The sequence below is a fragment of the Oratosquilla oratoria genome, chromosome 2 (assembly GCF_046742065.1).
Source record: "Oratosquilla oratoria isolate Oo_2021 chromosome 2, ASM4674206v1, whole genome shotgun sequence".
In the NCBI taxonomy this organism is placed as follows: domain Eukaryota; kingdom Metazoa; phylum Arthropoda; class Malacostraca; order Stomatopoda; family Squillidae; genus Oratosquilla; species Oratosquilla oratoria.
Window position 1 is genome coordinate 28,975,793 of NC_134778.1, and position 17,237 is coordinate 28,993,029.

A 17,237-nucleotide genomic window follows, 5' to 3' on the forward strand; every position below is an offset into this window, starting at 1 on the left:
GGGACATGAAGAAAGAATCTCTCACCAGGAAGCTCCTCGAGACGGAGAGGTTCGTCTTGGTTGAATAAAATCGCCAGAAATCAGGATAAGATCTCTTAAGGGGGGGTTTCCTCGGTAGGTGGGATGAATGAAGTGGGTGACTTGTACTGAAGTGATTAACCATATGTGAGTGGAAAGAGAAAGAGGGAGAGAGCGAGAGACGGAGGGAGGGGGAAAAGAGAGGGAGAGACAGAAAGAGAGGGAGGGGGTGAGGGAGAGAGAGAGGGGGGAAAGAGTGGGAGGGGGAGAAATGGAGGGAGCAAGAGGATGAAAATTCGTTGAGAACTCTGAATTTTGCCAGAAGGAAAAGGTAAAGGAATAGCGGAGAGTATGCAAAGGAGTAGAACAACTTGGAAAAGGAAAACAAGCTTTGGCATAATATTTGGAGATGGAAGCGAGCAAAGAATAGAGTGAGGTTAAAACACAATGGAAAGAAATGAAAAAGATATGGAAAGTGTTTTTTTTTTTTCATTGAGAACGAATAAAAGGGGAGGGTGGGGACTATGTTGTGAAGATAACGAAGGGGCAGAGCCGGTTAGAGCGTCGCTACCTGCGGTGGAGGTTGAGGTGACGGCAGGTCAAACCCTGGCGCCAGTGATTTGAACCAAGGGTATGGTTCATTCAATTCCACGCAACACCGCCCCAACCTCCTGATAGTGAGAATTTGCCACGTTAAACCAAATCAATACAAATCAACAGGGATATACTGTATAATGACTGTTTTCTCCAGTTTCAATAACTGGAAACAGCTGGCAACGGCCCTTAGGCCTTACCGTAGATCTCTATGGGCGAGGAGAAACCTTTTACCAATGTTTGCAATTTATTAGCGTGGGATTGCTTCTGTGTCACGAACTTGTAGCAGCAGTAGGAGGAGGGGAGCATTTGCCGGGTGTCGGTACGAAAACGTTTGGTGAAATGCAGTTGGAATTGATAAAGTAATCCAGAGTCACAATGAACCATGTATATGATGTTTTTGGAACATATCTTGAACTTTGTGGCATTGGTGAGGAAAACGTGATAGGTTACTAATAAACATAGTGGGAATAATTTAATCTTGGATTATCAGAAATAATCATAAAGGATTATAGTAGGATGTGCAATATATCTGTTGGTCTTCAGTGTAATACAGGGGTGTGGCAGAAATACCTCCCACATTTTAAAAGTTAAAAAAGGGACAAAACATTTACTAACAAGTTATTTTACTATTGTTTAAATAAAGGCTCACAATTTTTGTTAATTTGTTTTTGAAAATTACATCACTGGCACTTGCCTAAGTTTAAACTGTGGGAGGTATTTCTGCTGCACCCTGTGTAGACTCTAAGGGAAATGTGAAAGTGATTTGATGTATTGTTTGCAGGGCTGCCACAGCGGCTTTGGTGGAGAAACACAGCAAGGAGATGATGCGGCTCATTCAAGAGAAGAGGTCCGAGTTCGTGGACGATGACGAGGAGGAAGAGGTGCCCAACTACCCAGCTCTTCCTCCACCGCCCATGCCACCCCCACAAACCAAACTCGACATTTATCATGATCCAGAGGAGTTTGCCGAGGTTGACCAGCTCGCTATCCAAGTAAGTTGATCTGAAGAATTGGAATAAGATTAACTACAGGTTTTTCATACAACTCTTGTGATTACTGTTATTTCAAATGTCGCATTGAAAATGTGATCATAATGGTAATACAATACAGAGTAGACAGTTAATACATACATACATACATATACCAAGGCTTTTTCCCCCTTCCAAGGGAGGTAGCCAAAAAGGGAAAGGCATAAAAACACTCCCACCCATTTCATCCCTAAATACACTCCACACCCCTCCCACCCTTCCTCTCATCTGAGCACTTCCTGGATGACGGGTCATCCCTGCACCCTGCCCACCGCCCTGGGTCAGAAGCAGTGTCGCAAGACACAGTACATCCACAGCGAGGCCGCTTCATTTAATCGGCGACCCCCCCTCTCCGTCCCCCTTTGCATATAAGGCGAGGACGGGGTATTGGTTGCTTGTTATTGTGGCAAAGTAGCATGCAGTCGATACTTTAGGGTCTATATGGGGCGCCCCTACGGACCAGAGCCACACATCATTTTGTCTATGATAGAAGAAATTCTGTTCATAGAGAAATGATGACACTTTTATACTACGACTGTCCCTCCGTTATGCTGTCCCCCAACCTCTTGTTGCTGTCCTGTACCATTTCTCTGAGTATTCTCTTTCTGATTGGGGGAATTTCCCTGTGGTGGGGGAAAAGAATACTGCCACCAAGTTTTCCCACTTGGATCGTAAGAGGCGAGAAGAAAGGGACGGGGAGAGGGACTAGGCATCCTTCTCCCTGTAGCCCCAAGGGGCAAATTCCTAAAAATCAAAGGAAAGGCATAAGGGGTGCTGGAGACAGTTAATACTAGATGTAAAGGATCATGACATAAAACTCTTTACTTTTCTCAATATCAGTCCCATATGCTCTCAAAAAAGCCCACATCTATCCCAGTTTCATCTAGTCCTTATCCTCAAAACTCTTTTCTTCACTTAGCTACTTTAATACTCTGCAGCAATGCCACTCCTTTCAGTATAGTTTCACTCATTGCTAACACATCCATCTTTTTTCTCACAAACATGCTATCATCTTACCTTTTACTCACATCTGGTTAGTCATTGTTTGAGACCTGAGTTTTGGTCAACAGTAGGAAATGCTGAGTTATACATGTATGCATACATACATACAACTGTTCAACAAGGTGCCTCACCAGAGACTACTAAATAAAATCAAAGCCCATGGCGTAGGAAGAAAACTATTAGAATGGGTTAGAGCTTGGATCAGTGACAGAAAACAATGGGTTACCATAAATAGTGTAAAATTCAAATGGCGGGGGTGTGTTTCTAGTGGGGTCCTCCAAAGCTCGGTTTTGGATCCCTTATTGTTCATTATTTACATAAATCACATGGACAATGGGATTAATAGTGATGTTAGTAAGTTTGAGGATGATGCTATATTAGGTCAGGAGACAACACTGAAATTCTGCAGGATGATCTTAAATTTTTTTTCACATGGTCAGTGAAATGGCAAATGAACTTCAATATCTCAAAGTGCAGTGTGTTAAATGTAGGGCTGCACAACCCCGAAAATATATATAGCTTAGATAACATATTTTTAAAGAAAACTGAGTGCGAGAGAGACTTGGGAGTTCTAGTGAGTCCTGACCTTAAATCCAGGAAACAGTGCATTAGTGCCAGGAATAAAGCAAACAGAGCATTAGGTTTCATTGCTAGGATGGTTACAAATAGAAGTGCAGAGGTAATTATCAAACTCTAGTGTTAGCTAGACCCATCCTTGACTATGTGGTACAGTTTTGGTCTCTGTCTTATAGATTAGACATCCATTCACTAGAATCAGTACAGAGGAGAATGACCAAAATGATACATAGGCTCAGAAATGTACCTTAAGAAGAGAGGCTTAGGCACTTTAACTTACACTTTCTGGAAAGACGCAGAGTGTGGGGTGATTTAATAGAGGTGTTCAAGTGGATCAAAGATTTTAACAAGGTTGATACAAACAAGGTGTTCATAAGATAACAGAGCATGCTTTGCAGCAATGGATATAAATTGGACAGATTTAGATTTAAGAAGGAAATAGGCAAGAATTGGTTTACCAATAGGGTGGTCAACGAATGTAACAGACTTGGTAACCATGTAGTGAGCGCTGAAACTATCAGTTGTTTTAAGAAACGGTTAGACAACTTTGTGGATGGGGATGACAGGTGGTAATGGATATGGAACTGCCTAGTGTAGTCCTCATGGTCTCTTGCAGTCTCCTTCATTCTTATATATATATATATATATATAATATGATATGCAATGTATGTCATGTACTACTGAATCATAGCAGTTTAGTAAGTTTCCTGAAACTACAAATGTGTTGAAATACATAGAAAGTCTAAGTCTCTCTAGTTCCCTGTTTCATTTCATGGATTCTAAGTGGCTAATTGCAGTGAAGTTATTCACTTAATATGTCCATTGTTAGTTTTAAGTTTGAAGCATCCCCCAGCAATATGTAGTTTTGGCAATTTATTATTAATCAGGGTGAAGCTTGTCATGATTACTGTGTTGTGCATCATGAAAAAATTGGGCAAGAATATATGCAATGGCCATGTTTTTGAATGCTGTGGTTTATAGTTGTTGATATTTTCTTGAATTTACTGGATGTGCCTTCATTTGGTGCCATTGCTGTCTGAAAAACAGAGGTGTGCATACCTTGTGGAGGAAACTTCGAGTTTATCTCGTCCTCATTGTGGGTTGGAGCTAAGTCCTCACATTGGACAGGCTCAAGAGGGACCTCAACCAAAAAGGAAACTGTGGGTTCGACTGGAGACCTCAGCAGACATCCAGGCACTATAGAGACTTCTGCAAAGGCTAAACCTGTGACCATGGACTAACTTGACCTAATTCCACAGGTGGCACAAGAAGATCAGAAGACATTCACAGATCTGGTGCGTATGCTCGTGGGCCAGTGCAGTTCAGACGTGGAGAAGGCACGCACCATCTTTAGGTGGATCACCGTCAAGAACCTCAACTCCATGACCTTTGATGACGATGATGTTCACGGGGACACGCCCATGGGCCTCCTCCGGGGGATCAAGTACGGGACAGAATCTTATCATGTCCTCTTCAAGCGACTCTGCAGGTGAGACTCTCAACTTAAACAGTGGTACTCCCCAAGGCAGTCGTAGCTCCTCTTGGGGATCGTTGCCACCTGCGTAGAGCTGATGGCCAGGGGTGGTTGCTGCTGTTTGGCCCCCAACTCTTGGGGTTGGGGGGTGGTCCCACGACGTAGACGCTGCAGCTCCAGGACTTTATCAATGCACTTGATCACAAAACAAACCCCAGCAAATTGTACAAAACACTCAACAACATTACACTATCCAACAGTAACACTACACGCTCTCACGCAGCAATAATCACAACAACAGATAATCTACCCTCAAACAGACAACAAGCAAACGCACTCTTACGTCATTTTGCACAGACAAGCCATCTCACTTCTCACCCTGATGACCGACGCACCATTCGACGTAAGAAAGACTTCCCCGCAGACTCGGACTATACACCCTTCATAGACAGTCAGACAAAACTCATAATACATAATCTCGAGCACTCATCTGCCTGTGGCCCTGATAACATAAGCAACATCCACCTAAAACACATTGGACCACAAGGTATACACACACTCACAAACATTGCAAACTACAGCTATTCACACAACACTATACCTGACATCTGGAAGCATGGTAAAATAATCACCATTCCAAAACCTAACAAAGACCCAACAATCCCAACATCGCATCACCCAATCACACTTCTCTGCACCCCCTCTAAAGTCATTGAACGCCTAATACTACAACTTGTCACACCACATATTCCCCTTGCTGATTCACAACACGGTTTTAGGCCACTACACTCCACAAACACTCTTCTGATAAATCTCACACAAAGAATTTTAGATTGCATCAATTCAGATAGGCCCCACCACAGAACACTTCTCATAACATTAGACATTAGTAAAGCTTTTGATGCTATCCCCCGCCACAACCTAACAAATAAAATATATAACACAGACATGCACAATAACACCAAAAGATGGCTGGCCAATTATCTGGCAGGTGGGAATGCTTGCGTGTCATATAATGGCCAATCATCACACATCAGAAACATTAAGAATGGAGTACCACAGGGCTCAGTTCTATCCCCCACACTATTTAATCTATACATGCATGACTTACCCACACCAGACAACTCAGAAATACAAATCTCTTCCTATGCAGACGACATAACAATCACATGCACACATCGTAACACAGACAAAGCTGCAGAAATAATCCAGCCATACCTTGATACACTCAACACATGGTTCATCACAAACAGACTCAAAATAGCTCCAACCAAATCTACAGCAACACTTCTCACCAACTGGACAAAAGAACACAAATACATACCTCATCTCTACATCAACAACACTCTAATACCACACACAAACACACCGAAAATTCTTGGTGTAACATACAATACATCCATGTCTTTCAAACAACACATCACAAACATAAAAAACAAATGCACACCTAGACTTAACGCACTTAAGTCAATCACTGGAACGACATTTGGACAAAACAAAGAAACTAATATAACAATATACAAACAATGCATACGCTCAGTGTTGAATTATGCGAGTCCTGCATGGGCTCCTAATCTCAGTGAGACACACCACAACACCCTTCAAATCATACAAAACAAAGCCCTAAAAACAATTACAGGCTGCACAAATACAACACCAACAGACCATTTACACCATGAAACAAAAGTCCTCAAAGTCAAGGACCACCTCGACATGAGAGGCACACAAACACTTGCCGCAGCCACCACAAACACATCACACCCGCTACACTACATAGCAGAACACCCACACACACCAAGAAACATTAAAACAACACCCAAAGACCTTTATTACGCACAAATACTCTCTTCTCTTCCTCCACAACCACCAAATACCAGCCTCCGGAAACATATTCATAATCATATCACTCACCGCTCCATTAACACACTGAAAGACAACACACTGCTGCATGCCAGACCCCCTGATATCCACCCTTCTGAATCCTCTCTCCCACGAAAGGACAGAGTCCACTTGGCCAGACTGCGGTGCAGCCACCACCCAGCACTTCTAAGCTACCAGAAGAGGCTGGATGACCGCATTGTGAACAGCTGCCCAGGATGTAACACTTCACCCCATACCATACAACACATAATGGAAGACTGCACTATACACAATCATGCACGCAAACAACACAACATACACTCTATAAAGGATTTGTGGGAAAACCCAGTTTCGGCTGTAGCATTCCTTGGGGAGACGGGACTGCTCGGACAGACAGTCTAGGGAACGACAACAACAACAACGACAACTTAAACAGTACTGGGGATTTCTGTGTCCTCACCAATAACCAAGGCTTCTATCCTTGGGGACAATATCATACTAATAGGATGGTTTTTAAGATGTCATAAAGGATACAATTAAGGAAGGCACTAGAAACAAGGGATAGTAAAACCTTAGAAAAATGGTTACCATTCTTTAAGTAGAGGTTAATTTCTAATTATAGAAGAAGGCTGCATGACTCTGGTCCATAGAGGTGTCATGAGAACCCCAAACATATTGAATTCATACAAATTATGGAGGATGCTCGTTGGCTGAGTGGGTTAGAGCATTGCTACTTGTGGCGGAAGTTGAGGTAACAGCAGTTTGTACCCTGCTGCCAGCAAGTTGGACCAAGAGCATGGTTCATCAAATTCCATGCTACAAAGTCCTCTGTAAGGGGCACCAACCTAGCCCCTTGATAGGGGGAATTTGCAACGTTAAACTGAATTATCATCATAAATTATGCAGTCGGTATGAAAACTGTTCAGAAGTATGTCTAGCAGCATAACCCTCTAGGTTAAGATGGTGTGGACCTACCATAGGAGAAATGTATAATAATTGTTAGTTAATATTATTATGAACTTTGTGTTCAGATGTTTGCTGGCCAAGCAGGTTAGAGTGTCGCTACTTGTTGCGGCAGAGGTTGAGGTGATGGTAGTTGGAATCCTGCCACCAGTTAGTTGGACCAAGGGCATGGGTCATTAAATTCCATGTTACAAAGTCTTTTGTAAGGGGCACTGTCTTGAACTTGGTAGATTTGTGATCCTCCTTGAAGACTGCACTAACAAATGACCTGTACATTTTCATTTTGTTCCTGTTTAGAAATTCTTTCTGGGAATTGAACAAATTTCTTAAGGCCTTCTGCATTCTGTGGCTGTTCACTGCTTAAATGTTACTCTATAAATGCACATATGTAGTTGCTGAAATGTTTGATTAATCAGGGTGGTGTATATTTGTGTGTGGGGGGGAAGAAGGTTTTCAGGCACGTAATGTCAACCAAAAAGTGGGTGCATGGTGTAAAAAATTTTGGTAATCCCTTCTCTAACCTCTTCCTCCTCTGCCTCTTGATAGCTACTGGGCAGTTTAATGAGGATCATCTATGTGTGCCAGCATTTTTGGTAACAAGCTCTCTAACTTGGAAGAAGGCAAAGGATAAGTGTGAATGGAGAATGATTATGAATGGATTATAATTTGATTTGGTCCAAAGAGAGTTCTCCCTGTTTTCTCAGTTTTCACAGGAGGGGATGAGGAGAGAGGGCCACTGTGTTGATGAAGTGGCTGGCCCTGCTATGGATGTGCTGTGTCTTGCTATATTGTTCATGACCCAAGTGGGTGGGAGACAGGGATGACCCTTCAACCCCAAGAAACTAAGATGAAAGGGAAAAGGAGCTAAGACAAGGGAAACAAATGGGTAATGGAATGTGAGTGGGATGGGTACATACCTTAGCTGGCTACCTCCTTATAAAGGGGTAGAGGCCTTTGGTATAAACATGGAGTAGAATTCTCTAACCTCTCTTCTTCCTCCTGCCTAACAGCTATGCAGGTCTGCACTGTGTGGTGATCAAAGGCTACAGCAAGTCTGCAGGCTACCAGCCGGGTGTCCGCTTCGAAGATTCCAGGTTCCGGAATTCCTGGAACGCCGTCTTTGTGGCCGGGGCCTGGCGTTTCGTCCAGTGTAACTGGGGCGCTCGCCACCTCGTCAATGCCAGGGAAGTCCCCAAGCCAGGCACGAAGGGCAAGAGTGATAGTTTGAGGTGAGTAGGATTTATTTGTTACTTTGAGACAGTCTGTGGTGAGTTACAGTGGGTCAATTTATTTAATTAATTTGTGCCTTATCTCTTTTCTATATCAAGCAAGGAAGAGAGGAGCAGGGGATGGGAGGTGAGTGGTTTTGTGTAAATGAACTACTCCCCATCTTCTCTGTTTTCCTCACAAGGGGATAGAGGGGGTTCAGGTGTAAATGAAACGGCTGTGCTGTGGATGTGCCGTGTCTTGCTGTATTGCTTCTGACCTGGGCAGTGGGTAGGAAACAGGGATGGCCCATCATCCACAAAGAGCTAAGATGAGAGGGAAACAAGTGTGGTGGATGGGAGTGGATTCATGGGTTTGACTTGGCTACCTCCTTTATAAGGGAGAAAAAGTCCTTGGTGTATAGATAGGTAGAATTTTTTCCTTGAGAATGTTTGGGGTAAGTTACAATGACAAAACTTGCAGACAGCAGGGAGGTCAGATGGAGGAAAAAAAATTAGAATTAATTAATAGTTGCCCCATGTTTCACTAAGTGGAAAACCCACACCCCTACATCTTGCATTACCACCACAGATGCAGAAGATGCAGTACACAAACATGTAGACAAATAAAACAAGCAAAAAAAATATCTGGACAAATGAAACAAGCAAAAGATCACCAACTAACATATTCCAGGTCACCGGTTTCCTGGAGGCTGTGAGTCTTCTACAACAGAGACCAAATGCAACAGAGCTCATTGGGAGATGTGGACTGATCCGCTGCTTTGGGGCTGTGGGTTTCCAGTCACTGTAATTAAGAGGCTGCATGTTATTGTGGCAAAGTAGCATGCAGTTGATACTTTAAGGTCTATATGGGGCACCCCTATGGACCAGAGCCACACATCATTTTGTCTGTGATAGAGGAAAACTCTGTTCATAGAGAAATGATGACACTTTTATACTACAACTGTCCCTCTGTTATGTTGTCCCCCAACCCCTTGTTACTGTCCTGTACAATTTCTCTGAATATTCATTTCCTTTTTCACCTACCTACTGTGGTGAGGGCAAAAGAATACTGCCACCAAGTATTTCCACTTGGATTGTAAGAAGCGAGAAAAAAGGGACAGGGATTGGGACCAGGCATCCTTCTCCCTGTAGCCCCACAGGGGACATTTCTAAAAAAAAGTAAAGGCATAAGAGGGTCTAGGAGTTTTCCAACCAGCACCCCAAGTTTTGGGTCTTTTAATGTGTGTGGATGTGGTACAGATGAGAGTAAAAGGGAAGAGATGGGTAATATGTTTGTGAGAAGAAAGATGGATTTGTTGGCTTTGAGTGAAACTAAGTTGAGAGGGAAGGGTGAGTGTAAGTTTGGAAGTGTAAGTGGGAGGTTATCAGGAGTGAAAAGAGGGCGAGGGAGAGAAGGGGTGGCTATACTAGTAAACGAAGAGATAGGTAAATGTGAAGTTGAGTGGAAGGAGGTTTCCTCAAGGATAATGTGGATGAAGGTGAAACTGGGAAAGGAGATGTGGGTTTTTGTAAGTGCATATGGGCCTGGTAGTGAAAAGAGTGTAGAAGAAAGGGAGGCTTTTTGGATAGATTTAAATGAGTGCATAGAGGGATTAGGGAGAAATGTTAATGTAATTGTACTGGGAGAACTTAATGCTAGGGTAGGAAGTGAACCAATTGATGGAGTGGTTGGGAAATGTGGAGTTCCAGGAAAGAATGGTAGTGGAGAGTTGATGGTGGAGATGTGTCTAGAAAGAGAGTTGATAGCAAATACAGTGTTTTGGAAGAAAGTCAAGCATAAGTACACATGGGAGAGGATGGTGGATGGAAGGGTGGTAGATAGAGCGTTATTGGACATTGTAGTGGTAGATAGGAGTATAATAGGAAAAGTTAAGGATGTACATGTGCTAAGGGGAGAGGGTAGGGGAATGTCAGATAATTTTTTGGTGGAAGGTAAGTTGAGAGTGGAGGATAGATGGAGAAAGGAAAAGGACAAAAGGTAGGGAGGTGCTTAGAGTGAACTCTTTAAATGAAAAAGAAAAGGAGGAGTACAAGAAGAAGCTGAAGGAGGAGTGGGAGTGAAGGATAGAGTAGAGCTTGGAGTGGAGGAGGAATGGGGATGGTTCAAGGAGGGAGTCACAAAGTGTGCAAAGATGGTGGTGGAACAAGAAGGACAGGAGGAAATAGAAGGAAGGGTAGTGAATAGTGGGATGAGGAAACAAAGAAAGTTGTAGAAGAGAAGAAGCGAGCTTTCACAGACTGGTTACAAAATAGGATGAGGGATTTATATGAGAGGTACAGAGAAAAGAAAAGAGAAGTAAAGCAAAAGGAGGCAAAGAGGAGAGCAGATGTGAAATGGGGTAAGAGTATGACAGAAAATTTTGAAAGTAATAAAAAGATGTTTTGGAAAGAAATTAAGAGGAAGAGGAGGCGAATCAAGTAGAGAAGAAAAGGTAAAAGGTGCAGATGGAGAGATGAAAATGGAAGAGAAGGCAGTAAGGAGAAGGTGGGCAGAATATTTTAGGGTGTTGCTAAATGTGAAGGAGGATAGGGAGGGAAAGATAGTTGGAGTGGGAAATAAGAAAATGAGAGTGATGAGTGAGGAAAATGGAGGAGAAATAAGGAAGGACGAAGTGAAGGCAGTTGTTAAGATAATGAAAGCAGGTAAGGCACCTGGTCTGGATGGATGCCATGCAGAATGTCTAAAAAAAGGAGGTACAGTGATGGTGGACTGGTTGGTGAGGTTATTTAATGTTTGTTGGAGAAAGGGTAGAGTGCTGGAGGACTGGAAGGGTGCCTGTATAGTTCCGCTTTACAAGGGAAAAGGGGACAAGTGTGAGTGTAGTAGTTTCAGAGGGATTAGCTTGTTAAGTGTAGTTGGGAAGGCTTATGGGAGGATCTTGATTGAGAGGATTAGGAGAGGAACAGAAGGAGTAATTGGTGAGGAACAGTGTGGATTTAAGACCCGGTAGAGGTTGTTTAGATCAGATTTTTGTGGTAAGACAGATATGTGAGAAAGCTATAGGAAAGGGGAAGGATATTTTTTGGGCTTTTATGGATCTGGAAAAGGCTTACGACAGGGTAGCCAGGAAGGCACTGTGGGAGGTTTTGCAGATATACGGGATAGGAGGAAAGCTTCTAGGAGCTGTCAAGAGTTTTTACGAGAGTAGTAGAGCATGTGTCAGGATTAGAAATGGAGAGGGTGAGTGGATTAATGTAAAGATGGGACTTCGTCAGGGATGCATTACGTCGCCCTGGCTGTTCAACTTGTACGTGAATGGGGTGGTGTGAGAGGTAAATGCAAGGGTGGTGGGTCAGGGATTGGAGATGGTTAAAGAAAATGGAGAAAAGTGGGAGGTGAGCCAGCTGTTGTTTGTGGACGACACTTGTGGCAGGATCGGAGGAGGGATTGAGGAAGTTGGTGACAGAGTTTGGGAGAGTGTGTGAAAGAAGAAAGCATGTGGATAAAAGTAAGGTGATGAGATGTACAAGGGGTGAAAGTGGCAGTAGTCTGGAAGTGAGTATTAAGGGAGAGCGACTGGAGGAAGTGGATAGTTTTAGATACTTGGGTGCAAATGTGGCAGGAAAAGGTGGAGTGGAGGTGGAGGTAGAATGTAGATTGAGAGAAGTGAGTAAATGCCTTGGTGGATTAAAAAGTGTAATGAGGAGTAGATATTTGGGAATGGATGCTAAGAGGAGACTTTATGAAGGAGTGATTGTGCCAACAGCACTGTACGGTGCAGAAACATGGAACATAAGAGAGGAAGAGAGAAGGAGTTTGAATGTGTTTGAGATGAGGTGTCTGAGAAGTATGATGGGGGTTGCTAGGCTAGATAGAGTGAGAAATGAGGAGGTAAGGAGGAGAACAGGGGTGGAAAGGGAATTGGGACATAGGGTTGATGAAAGAGTATTAGGATGGTTTGGACACATGGAAAGAATGAGTGAAGAAAGACTAGTAAAAGAGGTATGAAAGGCAGATGTGGAGGAAGTGAATATGAGGGGACGTCCTAGGATGAAATAGATGGATGGGGTGAAGGGTGCTTTGGGGAAGAGGGAAATGTCTGTTGAGGAGGGATGGGAGAGGGCAGAAGACAGGGGTGAATGGAGAATGGTTGTATATGGATGATATGATGTGTGAGGTGGAATGGGTGGGGGGATATGGGGGTGGTAGTATGTGTGAGGAAAATTTGACGCAGCCCGAAGGGATTTCTCCCTGTCTTCTCCTTTTATGCAGGGGGGGGGGGGGGACAGAGGGGGGGGGGGTCGCTGATTTAATGAAACGGTCTTGCTGTGGATGTTCTGTGCCTTGCTCTGACCCAGGGCAGTGGACAAGGTGCAGGGATGACACATCATCTAGGAAGTGCTAAGATAAGAGGGAGGGTGGAGGGGAGTGGAGTGTATTAAGGGATAGAATGGGTGGGAATTATTTTATGTCTCTTTCTTTTTGGCTACCTCCCTTGTAAGGGGGAAAATGCCTTGGTATATGTATGTATTTATATAATTAGAGGCGGGTTAGAGTGTTGCTACTTGCAGCGAAGATCGAGGTGATGACAGTTCGAACCCTGCTGTCAGAGAGTTGGGCTAACATTGAATTTCATGCTACAAAGTCCTCTAAGGGACACCATCCTTGCCTCCTGATAGCTTGGGGGGGAGTTTGCAACATTAAACTAAATCATAATTCTTATCCTTTACCTACTGCAGTGATACTATAATAGAGCATATAATTTCTCTTAATACCTTCAGACTGCCGTCACCTTGACCTCTGCCACAAGTAGCAATGATCTAACCTGCTCGACCAGTGAGCATATACAAGTACATAAGTAAGTAAATGAATCAACCCTCTCTGCAGGTATGAATACGACGACCACTACTTCCTGACGGACCCCAAAGAGTTCATTTATGAGTTCTTCCCCCTGCAGTCAGACTGGCAACTCCTGAAGTCTCCCATCACGCTAACTGAGTTTGAGGAGCTCCCTTTCGTCAGGTCACTCTTCTTCCGCTATGGGCTCTATTTCCCCGACGAACACACCAAGGCCATCATGTACACAGACTCCACAGGTAAAACGTTTTAACTATGTAGGTATGAGTCCTTCTTGGTATACGATTGGTGCATGTTCTAAAAAACACAGTTTTAAACCAAAATATCATAAAACGAGTTAGAGATAACAAGGGTTAAAGAGAGACAAGTTTTGGGCCCTGCTTGGACATCCCAAAATCAGTTCTATTCAAGTATCATGGAAACACAGTTTTCATTTCTTTCTTTTTTTTTTTGCATTTGAAATATCTATTTTGTTTCTTTGGAATAATTATGTTAGGTTAAGTTAGGTGCTATTAGACAATGCAAGCTTCATGTTAAGTATTTGTGCCTATGTGATTCTGGAATTTTACCCAAAAGTTCCATGTCATTGACAAAAAGCTTAAGAAGACATTCCACTTCATCAATTATGGGCTCACAGGTCTTGGTAATGTTCTTGGACATAAGTGCGGTGGTATTCTCAGATGCTTTCTTCACTTCTGCTACATTCTTAATCAGCTGAGACTGGGCTGTGCCGAGAGCTTGTGCGATGGAGTTGGTGCCCTCCTATCCATCATGTAGTTTCAGTACAAGTTTCTGCATGCCCCTTTAGGTTTAGGTGCCTTTAAACTACCATTTGGGTGCTTAGACATAATCATTGATAGACAGCAGGCACAGCCTGCAACACAAATATAAGGACTCGGACACAAGCATGCAGACATCACTTTTTAGTCACTGACCCTTTTTAATTACAAATTGGAAACATTTACGTATTTTTACAATTTACATACCGTCATTTATATGTTAAATGCTTAGAAACACTACAAAACAACAAAACACAGAAAAAAACTGAAGCACTTGAACAACATAAACACATGCACTCGGGCACAAAATTGAATGATGAATGGTAACAAATGAATTGCACGTGGCTGGCTCTGTGGCATGAAATCATAATTGCGAAACATGCCTATCATTTACTGGTCAATGGGTACGAATTCGTAATTGCGAAACATTCATAGATGGAATGATTGGTTGCCAAGGAGGACTAGTACAGTAATCCTTCTCATATCCAAACCTCAAGATGTTTGAGCACATGTTGAGCTTGTTCTTACATTGAATTTTCAAAGTGCTTAATTCAGTAAACATTATTCTGTGTCCCATCTGCAGGAGCTGCCACTGTCCGAATTGGGATGCCAGAGCACATGCAGAGTTCTCTCATCTTCCACTACAACCTCAAGCTCTATGACTCGGACAAGGACTCCTACAACGGCGTCTCCCTCAAGAGATTTGTTATGCAGGTGAGTCCTTCAGTATGGTGATGCTTTGTGTTGATTCTATGGGGTTTTAATCAGTTAAAAGTGTATGCAGGCTTGTTGTTGGAAATGGTGATGTTGCTCTTATTGTTGTTTTTGTGAGACCAGTGATAGGTACCTGTTTTTGGTAGTCCAGCAAGGTGGACAACAGAACTGGCTATTTTCAAAACCTGCAAAAGAAGAAGAAGGAAAAAAAAAAAAAAGAAAAAAAAAAGAAAAAAAAAAATATATATATATATACATATATATATATATATATATATATATATATATATATATATATATATATATCCCAATCCCACCTCCATTAGGAAGTGCAGCCCTGAGGGGCTTACACTCTGTCTCTGGACTGAGTTAAACTTCTACTGCATATGTTGCACCTTTTCACGTGGGGAGACCTGACAACCAGTGACTGCTCCCCTCCAATGGGGTAGGAACTGTCCCACTCTAATACAACAGAGAGGTCTGTGGGAGGGGTTGAGGACCATTGCCAACCACTGTGAGGCTGCAGGTTTTCCACTTTACAAAACTTGAATCAATCATTGTATAATAATGATAATTATACAGACGCTCCTCTACTTACGTTCATTCGTTTTACGTTTTTTCGATTTTACGTTTGAACTAACTGTAAAAAAAAAAAATATTTGAGTGAATTTTTTAGTTTAGCGCGCTCTCCGTAGTTCAAACGATACTTGCGCATGACGCTGCGTCCATTGTTTACATTTCACAAACGATAAACTGATAATGCCTAGCCTCCTCCTCCTCCTTCACCATCTCAATTTATGTTGCTTGAATTTAATTTAATTGAAATTAATGTTATTATTTTACAGTGTTATGTGTATAATTAATGATTTAGGGGTGTTTTATAAGATACAGTAATAGAATTTACGGATGTATAGTACAGTAACAACTTACGTTCATTTTCAACTTACGTTCGGCCTTTCGGTACGTAACTAAAACGTAAGTTGAGGAGCGTCTGTAATGATCTTCATAATTGCTATCATCATCTTCATCATTATCTTCATCATATCTTCATCTTCATCATATCTCATCATCATATTTATCATCATCATCATATTGTTTGTGTAAAAAATTTTCCTTCTCCAATGAGTCTTGATTGAACAGTAAGAGTGTTTTTCGTTCTGTTTTCAGTCTGTGGTGGGTAGCTTAGTGGCCTTCCGTGTACATGCCCCCTGTTCTGGAGCTCTCCTTCTAGACATCTTTGCCAATGCAGTCACACCCCGAGAGTACTTAACGGGTGAACCCATGAAATTCAAGTCTGTTTGCAAGTTCAAGATTATGTGTGAGGACTTGCAGACTGTGATGGTCCCCCTCCCAGACTGTGCCTCTGGCGAATGGGGTCCCATGAAAGCAACTAGACTCTTTGGTCTGGAGCCTATAAGCCACAATGATGCCCTTGTCTTTTCCGGCCGTGACCTGGAAATTCAGTTCCGAATGACACGACCATTAACGGATTTCATGGCGACACTGCACAAGAATGGCTCCGAGGAGAAGCGACTGAGCAAGTATGCCAGTCACCGCGTCAATGACGACGTTGTTACTTTTACGCTCTCCTTCCCTGAAGAAGGCCAGTATGGCATGGACATCTACACGAGGGAAGTTTCGGCCCCCGAACAGAGCTCTTCCGAGAAGCACCTTCTGACGCATTGCTGCAAATACCTTATTAACTCCTCAAAACGCAACTGAAATGCTTCCACAAGTGCTTTATCCTTCCGTGTTCATAGTATTCCCATGGCTCCAGTCTCCTCCCCCCCCCCCAAAAAAAAAAAAATAAACAACACGTCAAGAGTATTGACACTTCATTTCTCTTGGGGTGTCGCGACAAGCTACTTATGGTGTGACCTTGACATTCTTGACCACAAAGGGTGAAGAAGGTGACATGATGTCTGTCCAGTTTCTGTTGACAAGTTTCATGCCAATTCTTACCTGCCAAAGGAGCTCACTTTCTCTCTATCTCAGTCTCTCTTCTGGAATAATAGATTACCAACCATTTATTTCCCTGTACCTACACAAACTAATATTAGTTTCCATGTGTAAGGGATATATGATCTTAGTTATATTGGATTAAACGGTACTTGCACTTAATGCACAGATACATGAAATATGTGCACATGGATTCACATATACACACACACACAAAGTGAACAGAAACTGTACGTATAA

The 17,237-nt window shown here is 42.7% G+C and overlaps 1 protein-coding gene across 1 annotated transcript in view; it reads left to right on the forward strand.

Annotated features, from left to right (window-relative positions):
• Hil (peptidase hillarin) overlaps window positions 1–16,854 on the forward strand; it is a 17,139-nt gene extending 285 nt beyond the window's left edge. The window contains exons 1-7 of the mRNA XM_076206741.1: window positions 1–49; window positions 1,397–1,607; window positions 4,481–4,710; window positions 8,529–8,747; window positions 13,576–13,784; window positions 14,908–15,038; window positions 16,206–16,854. The exon at window positions 1–49 is cut by the window's left edge and continues 285 nt beyond it. Coding sequence (XP_076062856.1) covers window positions 1–49; window positions 1,397–1,607; window positions 4,481–4,710; window positions 8,529–8,747; window positions 13,576–13,784; window positions 14,908–15,038; window positions 16,206–16,760 — 1,604 coding nt within the window. The 3' untranslated portion in view covers window positions 16,761–16,854. The remainder of the gene's footprint in view (window positions 50–1,396; window positions 1,608–4,480; window positions 4,711–8,528; window positions 8,748–13,575; window positions 13,785–14,907; window positions 15,039–16,205) is intronic.
• Window positions 16,855–17,237: the final 383 nt, after the last annotated feature.